This window comes from Coregonus lavaretus (assembly GCF_964263955.1).
Source record: "Coregonus lavaretus genome assembly, chromosome: 7".
Taxonomy (NCBI): domain Eukaryota; kingdom Metazoa; phylum Chordata; class Actinopteri; order Salmoniformes; family Salmonidae; genus Coregonus; species Coregonus lavaretus.
This window is the reverse complement of record NC_139994.1, coordinates 27,876,061-27,892,576: the sequence shown is the minus strand read 5'-3', so window position 1 is coordinate 27,892,576 and position 16,516 is coordinate 27,876,061. Positions and strand designations below refer to the sequence as shown.

The 16,516-nt window shown below is 44.6% G+C and overlaps 1 protein-coding gene across 1 annotated transcript; it reads right to left on the bottom strand.

The window, feature by feature from the left end:
* Positions 1–4,368: 4,368 nt before the first annotated feature.
* LOC311132671 (uncharacterized protein) lies at positions 4,369–13,601 on the bottom strand. Its single transcript, XM_084165938.1, has 11 exons — positions 13,556–13,601; positions 12,420–12,672; positions 11,628–12,008; positions 11,355–11,486; positions 11,049–11,165; positions 10,619–10,850; positions 6,398–6,567; positions 6,084–6,246; positions 5,386–5,941; positions 5,145–5,277; positions 4,369–4,928 (listed from the first exon to the last, which is right to left on the bottom strand). The coding sequence occupies exons 1-11, from the start codon at positions 13,591–13,593 to the stop codon at positions 4,869–4,871; spliced, it is 2,235 nt and encodes a 744-aa protein (XP_084022064.1). The 5' UTR covers positions 13,594–13,601; the 3' UTR covers positions 4,369–4,868.
* Positions 13,602–16,516: the final 2,915 nt, after the last annotated feature.

Genomic DNA, 16,516 nt, shown 5'->3' with positions numbered 1-16,516 from the left:
ATGAAACTTGGCTACAAGTGGATCTTCCAGCAAGACATTAACCCCAAGCACACAAAATCCACAAAGAAATGGTTAATTGGCCACAAAATATATTTTTTGCAATATCCATCTGTCTCCAGACTTGAAACCCATTGAAAACCTGTGGTTTGAATTGAAGAGGGCAGTCCATAAATGCAGACGAAGGATATCAAGGATCTGGAAGGATTCTGTATGGAGGAATGGTCTAAGATACCTCACAATGTGTTCTCCAACTCATATCATTTTTTTGATAACGGCTCAGTGCCATTATCCTCGCAAGGTGAGGTATTGAAAACGGGTATACATTTTTACCCCTACTTTGAGAAAAAGTATACAAAAAGCAATTTCTCTGAGCAATTGTATTAGTATAAAATGTCTTTTTTTTTGCATAAAATATAGCTCAGTATTTGAATTATTTATTTTTGCTCATCTTTATCAAGGGTGTCTAATTTCGGACCCCACTGTAGAGATATAAAGTGCTTCTGGTCAATAGTGAGTTTTGTATTGACAGGTGTGAGTCACAGGCTCAAAAGAAAGAAGTCTAGACTCCCTCCTCTTAATAATCAAGTTGGCTGCTATTTGTGTGGGATTGAAAGGGGATTCCATTGACTGTTTCAAGAGAGCACTGTTCAATAACTTGCCTGGCTGCATTTCATAGCATTTACACCACATAATCAATAATGGATTCAGCTTCATGTACTGTAGCACCTTTTCATCAGATGATCTCAAAGTTCGTACCATTGTATGAGGCTTAGCAGCCAGTATTCAGTTGTCATCTTCATGGCAGGACAAATATCTTTTTTCATAAAGGGAAAATTGTGAGGAAAAATGTAGTAGGCTTGTAGCTACTGCACACTAGGTCTGAAATAACAGTACTGTTATTTGTAGCTTCTGAATAGTGCATATTTTGGGTTACATTCTATTATTTGATATTGAACACATGATTGTTGTTGCACATGCTTATGGAACCGGAGTTGTCTTTCTTAGACATTGTTACCATAGGCCAAGTACATCAATGTTATCTTTACTAATCTGTATCAAAAGGCAAAATAAAACAATAACTGTTGTAATTTAGCAAGCGGTGCTTGTGTTAATGTGTGATCTATTTCAGAAAAAAACGTCTCACAACTTCTCTTAAAGCCCTTCAGTAGTCTTGATACATTCGGATTTTGTGTTGAACGCTCTACAACAAAGCTTTCTTAAGTCTCGAGCAATCTTTCTCTGCCCTGAAACTTGTTTTGAACACCTCCAAAACAAAGATCATGTGGTTCGGTAAGAAGAATGCCCCTCTCCCCACCGGTGTGATTACTACCTCTGAGGGTTTAAAGCTTGACAAGTACTTGGGAGTATGGCTAGACAGTACACTGTCCTTCTCTCAGCACATATCCAAGCTGTTCTTGTCAATTAATGTTCTGTATTATTTCATGTTTTGTGTGGACCCCAGGAAGAGTAGCTGCTGCTTTTGCAACAGCTAATGGGAATCCTAATAAAATACCAAATGCTGTAGGCTAAGGTTAAATCTAGACTTTGTTTCCTCTATAATAATCACTCCTCTTTCACCCCAGCTGACACAAACTAACCCTGATTCAGATGACCATCCTACCCATGCTAGATTACAGAGACGTAATTTATAGATTGGCAGGAAAGGGTGCTCTCAAGCAGCTAGATATTCTTTACCATTCAGCCATCAGATTTACCACCAATGCGCCTTATAGGACACATCACTGTGCTCTAACTCCTCTGTAAACTGGCCATCTCTGTATTCCCAGCACAAGACCCCACTGGTTGATGCTTATTTCTAAAACCCTTCTAGGCCTCACTCCCCCCTATCTGAGATACCTACTGCAACCCTCGCCCTCCTAAAAAAGCACCCGTTCTACCAGTAACATTCTGTTTAAGGTCCTCTAAGCACACACATCCCTGGGTCACTCCTCTTTTCAGTTCACTGCAGCTAGTGACTGGAACGAGCTGCAAAAAACACAAACTGGACAGTTTGATCTCCATCGCTACATTCAAAGACTCAATCACGGACACTCTTACTGACTCTTGTGGCTGCTTCGGGTGATGTGTTCTTAGCTCATCACTAAGCTAAGGATCCTGGGACTAAACACCTCCCTCTGCAACTGGATCCTGGACTTCCTGACGGGCCGCCCCCAGGTGGTAAGGGTAGGTAACAACACATCTGCCACACTGATCCTCAACATGGGGGCCCCTCAGGGGTGCGTGCTCAGTCCCCTCCTGTACTCTCTGTTCACCCATGACTGCATGGCCAGGCACGACTCCAACACCATCATTAAGTTTGCCGACGACACAACAGTGGTAGGCCTGATCACCGACAACGATGAGACAGCCTATAGGGAGGAGGTCAGAGACCTGGCCGTGTGGTGCCAGGACAACAACCTCTCCCTCAACGTGACCAAGACAAAGGAGATGATTGTGGACTACAGGAAAAAAAAGAGGACTGAGCACGCCCCCATTCTCATCGACGAGGCTGTAGTGGAACAGGTTGAGAGCTTCAAGTTCCTTGGTGTCCACATCACCAACGAACTATCATGGTCCAAACACACCAAGACAGTCGTGAAGAGGGCACGACAAAGCCTATTCCCCCTCAGGAGACTGAAAAGATTTGGCATGGGTCCTCAGATCCTCAAAAAATTCTACAGCTGCACCATCGAGAGCATCCTGACTGGTTGCATCACCGCCTGGTATGGCAACTGCTTGGCCTCCGACCGCAAGGCACTAGAGGGTAGTGCGTACGGCCCAGTACATCACTGGGGCCAAGCTTCCTGCCATCCAGGACCTCTATACCAGGCGGTGTCAGAGGAAGGCCCTCAAAATTGTCAAAGACTCCAGCCACCCTAGTCATAGACTGTTCTCTCTGCTACCGCACAGCAAGCAGTACCGGAGTGCCAAGTCTAGGTCCAAAATACTTCTCAACAGCTTCTACCCCCAAGCCATAAGACTCCTGAACAGCTAATCATGGCTACCCGGACTATTTGCACTGCCCCCCCACCCCATCCTTTTTACGCTGCTGCTAATCTGTTAATTATTTATGCATAGTCACTTTAACTCTACCTACATGTACATATTACCTCAACTAGCCGGTGCCCCCGCACACTGACTCTGCAACGGTACCCCCCCTGTATATATAGCCTCCCTACTGTTACTTTATTTTACTTCTGCTCTTTTTTTTTCTCAACACTTTTTTTGTTATTGTTTTATTTTTACTTTTTTTGTTAAAAATAAATGCACTGTTGGTTAAGGGCTGTAAGTAAGCATTTCACTGTAATGTCTGCACCTGTTGTATTCGGCGCATGTGACCAATAAAATTTGATTTGACGTCAACCTTTTTGTCCTTCGTGCCATTGTCTGTGCTGCTGCCATGTGTTTCTACCATGTTGTGTTGTCTTAGGCCTCTCCTTATGTAGTGTTGTGGTGTCTCTTTTGCCGTGATGTGTTTTGTCCTACATTTTTCATCCCCGTCCCCACAGGAGGCCTTTTGCCTCTTGGTAGGCAGTCACTGTAAATAAGAATTTGTTCTTAATTGACTTGCCTAGTTAAATAAAGGTTAAATAAAAATAGTCTTCAAAGTTCATTTCTGTAACCTGTTTTAGCATGTCACTATTCTTGTTTTCCAAATTTACAATTCATGTTTCACTTTACCTTCCCCTATCCCTTTACCCACAAAGCACCTGGGGGGCGTTCAGCGGGACACAACGTTTTGGAACGTTCAGATGACGAGGTTTACCACAAACCGCTTTGTTATTATCAAAGTTTATTTAAAAGGAAATGTGCCCTTTGCTTCTCAGTGTACTAAAAGGAAAATTGGATAACAATTAAGCGGTCTTCCCCTGTAATCTTATTGAATTGGTTAAAAACAAGGGAATCCAATCAAAGCGTCTTGGGGAGGTTTGAAAAATATTGAGTTTGATTAATCATTACCACTGTTTGCAGTCTCAAGCAAGAGGAGTTATGAACAAGTTTGATGCAAACCAACCCAAACACCTGCTTACTTACTACATGCTGAGATGGACAACAATGCCCATCAGCCTGAACACACCTATTTATGTAAAGTCAATGTGAACATTTCTTCAGGGGTTTATGCCTGCATAAAGTAGGACACTGCTCTACATTTCACATTAATGCAAAGCTGTACCTGGCTATTTAGATCAATGCATCTACTCAATTGCATTTGTTTGGCATCTTGAACACAATTAAACTGATGGCCAGTCTGCCATCAAGTTGCGCTTGCATATTACTTGGGCGAAATAGCAGTGTTCAGGCCATTAGGTTGCACTATGTGGACACAGCAACACCAACCATACAATAAATGATCCATGATTGCACTGACAAAGTTGATGGATAGATCCTGTATTGGCCCTGTATACATCTAAGATACAGTACTCCTGTGTTCAACTGGTTCATCTTCTATTGCCAGCATTCTAGCATACTAACACACATCCATTCACCCATCCAAAATAATTGACAAACAAAGAAAACTGGAAAAATAATATCTAATTGAACTCATTTTTACAGCTAAAATACAAAAATAACCTGACGCGATGCTGCTCCCTTCCCGCACAATCCAGACACTGGGCAAAAATTGGCATATAAATATAGAATGTAAACATTGGCGGTAAACTACCACGTCCATCGCCAGTTTCAATCTGTAATGAAAGGTTTACCCTCCCGTCTGAAAATGCGTACACTTTCAAGAGTTCACATTAGCAGGCACTAGTTTGGAAGTCAAGTTGGATAGCCTGGTCTCAGATCTGTTTGTGCAGCATAAACAGACCTGGTTTCAGACTAGTAATGGGAAGCGTGAACACCCAGTACGGTGGGGGCAGAGGTTATTCCGAGTCCGATAGGACGATCACTTCGTCCGGGTCACACTGGGTGGCCACGTTGACCTGAAAATGACACAAAATTGAGGTTGGTAAGAGGTTTTCATACTGTACAAACAAAGGTTTTTAGTGACATGTCATGGCAGCGGAGCATGTGCATGACACACACAGAGGTGACAGATGTTTGGGGGTTTTAGAGGGGTGAGACGTGTTTCAGTGCAAGGGTATGATATGCTCAGCATACGTGGGAAAAATGTGTAGTGAGACATCGTTTACTCTCACCTTGTTTTTCTTGGGAGGCGGGGTGGACTGGGAACTGGTGACCATCTCCTGGGTGGGAGTGTCAGCCCTGGTGGAGTCTGCCTGCAAGGGGCTACTGGTCACCACACCCATGTCCAGAGGGATGTCACTCTCACTGCAGATGGAGAGACATTTAATTAATTCAAGTCTCCACACTTGAAGATGGATAGATATCTTCCATGGACTTTATTTTACATAATTCATTTGGGTGCTACAGACTCACCTCCCATTGTGGTACCTTAAATCCCCGTTGTGAGACTTCCTGGATTCTTTCCTCCTTCTCTTCCTGCCTCTGGAGGTGTCTTTGGTACTGGGTGGCCGGGGGCTGCAATTTGCTGACCTCGTCTCAATGATGACCGTGCACGAGTCCTCATTGGTCGAAATCAGCACAGGTGATGGAGGAAAAGAGACCTGATTCGTCGCCATGGGGGAGGCTGAGGAGTCCTTAGTTTCCACACTAGTGCTTACAGACACAGCCAAAACGTGATTGGAGGAAACAACGTCCTCCTTTGGGAGGTTGGTATCAGATGATTCGTTCCCCTTGTCTGCCTCCATCGCCTCTGATTGGCTGGGGCTGTCTGTGGGGGATTCGTCGACTAAGGAGGAGATCCGTGGGGCATCACCCCGGGAGACGGGGCTGGTTCCTCTCGTCACAGAGTCTTTGTCCTCCTCAGTGTTCTCTTCTTCCTCTCCTCCGTCCTGGTCTCCGTCACTCCCCCTATCCACCTCGGTTTCACTCTTGTTGGCTGCCTCTACCTCATTGTTGTCCTCCTCCTCCTCTGAAAAAAATAAAACTCAAATCAGTTGAAACCAGATTTTTATTGTATTTATCTATGTTGTAGCCAAAACCCAGGATAAACCGTTTTAAAACACCGAATTTGAGAAAGGCGCTGTGTAAATGCAATTCATCATCATCATCACCTGGCCCTGCTTGTGCTTTGCTGGCCTGGATCTCCTCCTCGATGTCTGGATCAGACGACTCGTCGTCTTCATCATCCTCTTCCTCAGCTTGTTCCTCAACCTCCTCCTCTCCCTTCATCAGGGGATTGTCATCGGCTGTGGTGGCCTGCTCCGATGACTGACCCTTCCATTGACACACAGAACAGACAGACAGTGAGTGGTGACAGTCATTTGTGTAAATAAATACCATGTAATATTTCAAGCAGATGTGGAAAAGCTCTGGCTGATCATAACAGGTGACAATTACAGAATTGTTCTCCTTCTAGGTCTCTTACCTCTTTCTTTTGCCTGTCTCTCTCTAGCCGTTTCCTCCTTTCCACCTCCTCCGTGTCGTCCTGCTTCAGGGCGTATTTGGAGATGACCTGCTCCAGGCTGGAGAGAGCCACTTCCCGGTTAGAGCGCAGCTTACGGGCCAATGTGGGGTCCAACAGGGCAGGGTCAGTAGCTGGTAAGAGTGGGGTAAATGAAAGAGGGAAAAAAAGGGTGAGAGTTAATGACTTCGTAGTCAACCTTCCTAAATATACTGAAGAAAAATATAAAACCAACATGCAACAATTTTAACGATTTTACTGAGTTACAGTTCATAAGGAAATCAGTCAATTGAAATAAATTCATTAGGCTCTAATCTATGGATTTCACATGACTGGGCAGGGGCACAGCCATGGGTGGGCCTGGGAGGGAATAAAGTGCTGCTCTGCATTCTTAACAGCACTATCAACAAGACAGGTCCTACAGGCCCTAGTTTTGTCACACCTGGACTACTGTTCAGGTGCCACAAAGAGGGACTTAGGAAAATTGCATTTGGCTCAGAAGAGGACAGCATGGCTGGCCCTTGGATGTACACAGAGAGCTAACAATAATAATATGTATGTCAGGCTCTCCTGGCTCAAAGTGGAGGAGAGATTGACTTCATCACTACTTGTATTTGTGAGAGGTATTGACATATTGAATGCACCGAGCTGTGTGTTTGAATTACTGGCACACAGCTCGGACACCCATGCATACCCCACAAGACGTCTCTTCACAATCCCCAAATCCAGAACAGACTATGGGAGGCGCACAGTACTACATGGAACTCTATTCCACATCAAGTAAGTAATTCCAGCAGTAAAATTAGATTTAAAAAACATACAAATACACCTTATGGAACAGCGGGGACTGTGAAGCAACAGAAAACAGACATGCATACAAACACACGATAACATATGCACTATATGTACACTACCAGTCAAAAGTTTGGACACACCTACTCATTCAAGGATTTTTCTTTATTTTTTACATTGTATTTGAAGAATCTTTTGATATTTTGATTTGTTTAACACTTTTTTGGTTACTAAATTATTCCATATGTGTTATTTCATAGTTTTGTTGTCTTCACTATTATTCTACAATGTAGAAAATAGTAAAAAAAGAAAAAACCTTGAATGAGTAGGTGTGGCCAAACTTTTGACTGGTACTGTACACATAGATTGTGTTATAGATAAGTGGTAGTATAGTAGAGGCCTGAGGGCACACACTTAATACACTGCTCCAAAAAATAAAGGGAACACTAAAATAACACATCCTAGATCTGAATGAATGAAATAATCTTATTAAATACTTTTTTCTTTACATAGTTGAATGTGCTGACAACAAAATCACACAAATTATCAATGGAAATCAAATGTATCAACCCATGGAGGTCTGGATTTGGAGTCACCCTCAAAATTAAAGTGGAAAACCACACTACAGGCTGATCCAACTTTGATGTAATGTCCTTAAAACAAGTCAAAATGAGGCTCAGTAGTGTGTGTGGCCTCCACGTGCCTGTATGACCTCCCTACAACGCCTGGGCATGCTCCTGATGAGGTGGCGGATGGTCTCCTGAGGGATCTCCTCCCAGACCTGGACTAAAGCATCCGCCAACTCCTGGACCGTCTGTGGTGCAACGTGGCATTGGTGGATGGAGCGAGACATGATGTCCCAGATGTGCTCAATTGGATTCAGGTCTGGGGAACGGGCGGGCCAGTCCATAGCATCAATGCCTTCCTCTTGCAGGAACTGCTGACACACTCCAGCCACATGAGGTCTAGCATTGTCTTGCATTAGGAGGAACCCAGGGCCAACCGCACCAGCATATGGTCTCACAAGGGGTCTGAGGATCTCATCTCGGTACCTAATGGCAGTCAGGCTACCTCTGGCGAGCACATGGAGGGCTGTGCGGCCCCCCAAAGAAATGCCACCCCACACTATGACTGACCCACCGCCAAACCGGTCATGCTGGAGGATGTTGCAGGCAGCAGAACGTTCTCCACGGCGTCTCCAGACTCTGTCACGTCTGTCACGTGCTCAGTGTGAACCTGCTTTCATCTGTGAAGAGCACAGGGCGCCAGTGGCGAATTTGCCAATCTTTGTGTTCTCTGGCAAATGCCAAACGTCCTGCACGGTGTTTGGCTGTAAGCACAACCCCCACCTGTGGACGTCGGGCCCTCATACCACCCTCATGGAGTCTGTTTCTGACCGTTTGAGCAGACACATGCACATTTGTGGCCTGCTGGAGGTCATTTTGCAGGGCTCTGGCAGTGCTCCTCCTGCTCCTCCTTGCACAAAGGTGGAGGTAGCAGTCCTGCTGCTGGGTTGTTGCCCTCCTACGGCCTCCTCCACGTCTCCTGATGTACTGGCCTGTCTCCTGGTAGCGCCTCCATGCTCTGGACACTACGCTGACAGACACAGCAAACCTTCTTGCCACAGCTCGCATTGATGTGCCATCCTGGATGAGCTGCACTACCTGAGCCACTTGTGTGGGTTGTAGACTCCGTCTCATGCTACCACTAGAGTGAAAGCACCGCCAGCATTCAAAAGTGACCAAAACATCAGCCAGGAAGCATAGGAACTGAGAAGTGGTCTGTGGTCACCACCTGCAAAACCAGTCCTTTATTGGGGGTGTCTTGCTAATTGCCTATAATTTCCACCTGTTGTCTATTCCATTTGCACAACAGCATGTGAAATTGATTGTCAATCAGTGTTGCTTCCTAAGTGGACAGTTTGATTTCACAGAAGTGTGATTGACTTGGAGTTACATTGTGTTGTTTAAGTGTTCCCTTTATTTTTTTGAGCAGTGTATGTTGTGAAATCTGTTATGAATGTATTGTAATGTTTTTTAAATGTATAACTGCCTTAATTTTGCTGGACCCCAGGAAGAGTAGCTGCTGCCAATGGGGATCCATAATAAATACAAATAGGCCCACCCACTTGGGACCCAGGCCGACCCACTGAGGAGCCATGCCCAGCCAAACATAATTCGTTTTTCCCCACTAAAGGACGTTATTAGACAGAAATACTCCTCAGTTTCATCAGCTGTCCAGGTGGCTGGTCTCAGACGATCCCGCAGCTGAAGAAGCCGGATGTGGAGGTCCTGGGATGGCATGGTTACACATGGTCTGTGGTTGTGAGGCCGGTTGGAGGTACAGCCAAATTCTCTAAAACGACGTTGGAGGCAGCTTATGGTAGAGAAATTAACATTAAATTCTCTGGCAACAGCTCTGGTGGATATTCCTGCTGTCAGCATGCCAACTGCACGCTCTTTCAAAACTTGAGACGTCTGTGGCATTGTCTTGTGTGACAAAACAGCACATTTTTGAGTGGCCTTTTATTGTCCCCAGCACAAGGTGCACCTGTGTAATGATAATGCTGTTTAATCAGCTTCTTGATATGCCACACCTGCCAGGTGGATGGATTACCTGGGCAAAGAAGAAATGCTCCCTAACAGGGATGTAAACATATTTGTGCACAAAATATGAGATAAATAAGCTTTTTGTGCGTATGGAACATTTCTGGGATCTTTAATTTCAACTCATGAGACCAACACTTTGCGTTTATATTTTTGTTCAGTATAGTTTTCACATGTTCGACCTGATATGCACAAAGCAGCATACTGGTATCACTGTGTATCAACTACCAGGATTTCACAACTTGGTGAAGTGTATTATAGTGATGGGGGATCCATTCAGCTACATGTCGGGATATTATTTTTGACCATTTATCGTATCTTTTTGACAATATCACAATATAATTTTTGTGCTAGTTGGCTGTACCTGCACCAAAACTCCAGTATCTTTCCTTCATTGCTTGTTCTCCATATTATTTTCAAATGGGGCTCCAATTAGTTTTCAGCACTTTTATTTCCATGACTGATCATAAACTTGTTTTCTCATAGCTCTCTCTAGTCCCTCTGCAGCAGACAGATGGTGATACATATGTTTGGAACATCAGATTGCAATAAAATCACAGTATCGAATTGCAATACATATAGAATCGTGAGAATCGCAACACATATCGTATCGGCACCTAAGTATCGTGATATCGTATCGTGAGGTCCCTGGCAATTCCCAGCCCTAGTGTGTAATTATCTTTATTCTAAAACACAGGCACACACACACACACAGAAAGACGTACAGCGGATGAACACACACAGCTCCAAACAGGAATGTAGAGGTATGTATACTACGTTCTCTTACCGGGTTTGTAGAGGTCTGTGAGGTGCGAGCCGAAGTTGTAGACCATGTCGAGGTGGCGTCTCTCCTGCAGGCGGTTGCCAGTCTCACGGAAGGCGTCCTGGGCGATCTGGGTCAGCTGCTTTCTGCTGAGGTTGAGGCCTTTGCGCTCGTTGGCCCGACGGACATGCTGCAGGATGTCCGTGTAGTCGGGGGGATTCAGCTGGGCCTCGGGACTATTGATGAAACGCTCAATCTGGGGGTGGGATCAGAGTATATCGTCATGTTTTCATGTATTTATTACCTATTTATACTTATTCCTTGATTTATCTCATACTGTGGTTAGTTATAAAGCTCATTTTCATCCATAGTCTATATAAAAAAATGAGCAATGTTCAAAAAACATTGGGTTGTCAATCAACAATGAGTTGGTTGATTGTCATGTGTTGGTTACCTTTCTGTTGACCTCAGGGTAGCGTGTCCCTTTATATTGGATCCTCTGCTCGATCACTCGGCCTGTCAGACTGCTGCAGCCCTTCAGCTCACAGAGCTTATCATAGATCTTCATCATCTATATGAGAGAGGTTTTCAGTGGCTAAAAAAACAAAGTAGTTTCGCAGATACTTCTATCAAAGCCACGTACAGTTAACACATGTATTTACTATGTGGCTCATGCAGGAATCAAACCAACCTCTGGTTTTACAAGCGTCACACTCTAACCAACTGAGCCATTGGAACCAATAGGCCTTGGTGATCTGACCTTGCGTTTTAGCCTGTGCTCCTGGATGTAGCTGGAGTCCTCCTCCTCCAGCTCGTTGACGCTCAGCTCCTTCTCCTGCAGCCGCCGGATCTCATCATTGTACATCTTCAGCAGGTTCTCCAGGTACGCAATCTGAGAAACCGAGAGCGAGAGATGAAGATATGCCTGGTATTTTCATCTAAACCAATCCAATGCTTTTAAACCCTTGAGGTTGACCAAGTGCACAAAGCTATAGAGAAGTCATGGACACTGTCCATCTATGGTGCTGCTGACCTGTCTCCGGGAAGCCTTCTTCGTCTTCTTCTCCTTCTCGTCCTCCACCGCATCCTCCTCCTCTTCCTGCTGCCCCGAGGTAGACGGTAGCTCCTCCACCGGTGCCTCCTCTTCCATCTCCTTCTTCTCCCCGGCGGTAGGAACCACCTTCACGACAGTCTGCCTCCTCTTGTCCGAGTGCTGTTTAAGGACGGTGCACAGCTCATTGATGTAGACGAAGGTCTTGGTGCGGCTGGCCTGGGCGCGTGTCAGGCAGCGGCCCAGTGTGTTGCGGAACTCCACCGAGGACAGGAAGTCCGGCGAGGCCTTGGAGTGCTTTGCGTGCAGGAAGGTCATGACCTCGGGGCAGTCCTGAGTGTGGGCCGAGCAGTACTCTACAAACTGAACAAAGCGAGGGAGGGGAGTGAACGAGGGAGAGGTTTAGAGGAGTGTTTTTCAATCTTTGCACTGGGGGGGGACCCACAGGGTGGGTGCAGACTTTTGTTCTAGCTCAATACAAGGGCTTAAGGTTAGTGGATTAGTTATAATCAGTTGTGTTAGTGCTGGGCTGGAGAAAAAGTTTGCACACACTATGGGATTCGAAAAAACACTGATTAAGAGTGATGTAGGAAGTTCAAGAGGGTAATGTACAATCACGTTATGATTTCTGTGATCTGACAACATTGTGATGGACTAATAGCCAGCAAAGACTCAAACCCACAGCAGTAGTTGTGCTTGCCAGTGTTGCAGCGCAACTTACGTATTTGTAGTGTGACTGTACCAAACATCCCCACCATCCATGTAACCTCTTACCTCAGTAAAGAGCTTTTGGTTCTCTGCTTGAAGAACGTGGCTCTCTTTCTTCACCGTGGCGAAAGGAGATTGGGTGATGTGAGTAGGAGCGGGCTGTTGGATTTTTGGAGGCGTACGCTGATTGGCTGAGAGTTTAGAGGAGGAGGTGGAGGAAGAGGGCTGAGGCCTCTCCTCTTCCTCATCATCATCAAGGATTACAATCCTGTCCATCACTGCTGCTGAGGCAACCGCCATCAGATAGGGACTATCTTTGCTGAGGAAAGGCAAAAACAATGGTGTCAAAATGATGCCTTGGGCAAATTCAAAAGTAACATACCACTGTTATCACTGTCATGCCATCTGAAACTTAGGCCTATATCCTGCTCTGTTTAGTGACTCCTAGTTCAAATAACAAGGTGTTGGTTTAGTGAGTCTATCAAACGCAATGCCTACGCTCTTCAAAGTTGACACATTTATGGTCAACCATTTTTACAATATGAGAATGACCAGGATCAGGCGCAGGCTAACCCCCCTTGATAGCTTTGGCTAGGCCAGGGCTTGCTACCCATTATCCAATGTAAACTCCACCCCTGTCCCTTTTCACAAACACGAATCAAAACAAACATAACAACAAATATTGTTTGTACTTTTTAGGCTTACGTGATCTACAACGAAAATAGACTGGACACGGACCACCAGTTCAGACAGTCAGTAACGTTAGCTAGCTAGCTAAACGTTAAAGGAACACTTGCTAGCTAATTACTTAGCGCGTAACTAGCTAAAGTAGCTAATGCGGAGAAGTATTATGTGATTAAACGAGATGGCGCTGATTGAAACTTCTGTCAGGAAAATACCACATTTACTAGATTGTTTACTGTCAACCTCAACTGCAGCAACACTCCAAAAACCATTGTTGTGTGTGCTGTTAACTAGCTAGCTAGCGTGCTAACGTTAGTTAGCAAAATGCTAACGTTAGCGTGCTGGTCAGAAAAGCGCCAACATCTCTGGGTAAAATGGTAGGGGTATGACAAAGACAACATGTAAACAAATAATTTTACTATCCTTATGTATGAAATGCAGAAGTATATAATATAGCTACTGTTTTCAGACAGTGGTTAGACGGTTAGCTATGGACAAAACAATGATAGTCAACTTACGCGCTCGATACCTCAATTTCTCCCCACCGCTGGAACATTCAAGCCTACCATTGGTTGGTTGTCGCTCAGTAACATCGTCGATCATTGGCTATTCACTTGTGTTTTGTCCAAATTGACTACATTTGCCCTTCAGTTTTTTAAACAATTTTTTATTTTGTGTTTCTGAGACTGATAAGATAAATATTGATAGCATTAACATAACAAATTATAATAATAACATATATGTATACAGTACCAGTCAAAAGTTTGGACACACCTACTCATTCCAGGGTTTTTCTTTATTTTTTACTATTTTCCACATTGTAGAATAATAGTGAAGACATCAAAACTATGAAATAACACATATGGAACCATGTACTAACCAAAAAAGTGTTAAACAAATCAAAATATATGATATATTTTAGATTCTTCAAAGTAGCCACCCTTTGCCTTGATGACAGCTTTGCACACTTTTGGCATTCTCTCAACCAGCTTCATGAGGAATGCTTTTCCAACATTCTTGAAAGAGTTCCCACATATGCTGAGCACTTGTTGGCTGCTTTTCCTTCACTCTGCGGCCCAACTCATCCCAAACCATCTCAATTGGGTTGAGGTTGGGTGATTGTAGAGGTTGGAACCAAAAATCACAAATTTGGACTCATCAGACCAAAGGACAGATTTCCATTTCTTGGCCCAAGCAAGTCTCTTCTTCTTATTGGTGTCCTTTAGTAGTTGTTTCTTTGCAGTAATTTGACCACGAAGGCCTGATTCGCGCAGTCTCCTCTGAACAGTTGATGTTGAGATGTGTCTGTTACTTGAACTCTCTTGTTTAACACGTTTTTGCTTACTACATGATTCCATATGTGTTATTTCATAGTTTTGATGTCTTCACTATTAGAAAATAGTAAAAATAAAGAAAAACCCTGGAATGAGTAGGTGTGTCCAAACTTTTGACTGGTACTGTATATAGGTGTATATATATATATATATATATATATATATATATATATATATATATATATATATATATATATATATATATATATATATACATACATATATACATATATATATACATATATATATATATATATACATATATATATATATATATACATATATATATATATATATATATATATATATATATATATATATATATATATATGTTATCTTTAATTTGGGATCAGGGAAGGCCATGTGGCTTAAAGTGATATGGGCACTGGAGATAGGGGTGAGGGAGGGCTAGTTGGTCTGGGCAGCTGTTGATGTTTGTATGATGTCATCGTTTGTATGTGTATCTTTTGTATTGTTGATAAAATATAAAATACTAAATAAATAGGGATCAGGTATTAGGCGAATACAGTTGTGCTCCTTGCAACTGAAAGTACAACCATATGGTTAAAACTAGCCAATAACTAATCTCCACGATTTACAATGGAGTTGTGTAGTAATGCGCCGTCGCAACCTTCGCTCTCTCTCTCCTGCTACTCTCTCCTCTTCCATCCTATCATCTCTTCCCTCTGCTCAATCCTTCTCCCTCCAATCTCCTGATTCTGCCTCCTCAACCCTCCTCTCCTCCCTTTCTGCATCCTTTGACTCTCTATGTCCCCTATCCTCCCGGCCGGCTCGGTCCTCCCCTCCAGCTCCGTGGCTTGATGACTCATTGCGAGCTCACAGAACAGGGCTCCAGGCAGCCGAGCGGAAATGGAGGAAAACTAGACTCCCTGCGGACCTGGCATCTTTTCACTCCCTCCTCTCTACATTTTCTTCATCTGTTTCTGCTGCTAAGGCCACTTTCTACCACTCTAAATTCCAAGCATCTGCCTCTAACCCTAGGAAGCTCTTTGCCACCTTCTCCTCCCTGCTGAATCCTCCTCCCCCTCCCCCCCACTCCTCCCTCTCTGTGGATGACTTTGTCAACCATTTTGAAAAGAAGGTTGACGACATCCGATCCTCGTTTGTTAAGTCAAATGACACTGCTGGTCCTGCTCACACTGCCCTACCCTATGCTTTGACTTCTTTCTCCCCTCTCTCTCCAGATAAAATCTTGCGACTTGTGACGGCCGGCCGCCCAACAACCTGCCCGCTTGACCCTATCCCCTCCTCTCTTCTCCAGACCATCTCCGGTGACTTTCTCCCTTACCTCACCTTGCTGATCAACTCATCCTTGACCGCTGGCTATGTCCCTACCGTCTTCAAGAGAGCGAGAGTTGCACCCCTTCTCAAAAAACCAACACTCGATCCCTCTGATGTCAACAACTACAGACCAGTATCCCTTCTTTCTTTTCTCTCCAAAACTATTGAGCGTGTTCGTCTTTAGCCAACTCTCTTGCTATCTCTCTCAGAATTTCCTTCTTGATCCAAACCAGTCAGGTTTCAAGACTGGTCATTCAACTGAGACTGCTCTTCTCTGTGTCACGGAGGCTCTCCGCACTGCTAAAGCTAACTCTCTCTCCTCTGCTCTTGTCCTTCTAGACCTGTCTGCTGCCTTTCATACTGTGAACCATCAGATCCTCCTCTCCACCCTCTCCGAGCTGGGCATCTCCGGCGCGGCTCACTCTTGGATTGCGTCCTACCTGACCGGTCGCTCCTACCAAGTGGCGTGGCGAGAAGCTGTCTCCGCACCACGTGCTCTCACCACTGGTGTCCCCCAGGGCTCAGTTCTAGGCCATCTCCTATTCTCGCTATACACCAAGTCACTTGGCTCTGTCATATCCTCACATGGTCTCTCCTATCATTGCTACGCAGACGACACACAACTAATCTTCTCCTTTCCCCCTTCTGATAACCAGGTGGCGAATCGCATCTCTGCATGTCTGGCAGACATATCAGTATGGATGACGGATCACCACCTCAAGCTGAACCTTGGCAAGACGGAACTGCTCTTCCTCCCGGGGAAGGACTGCCCGTTCCATGATCTCGCCATCACGGTTGACAACTCCGTTGTGTCCTCCTCCCAGATTGCGAAGAGCCTTGGCG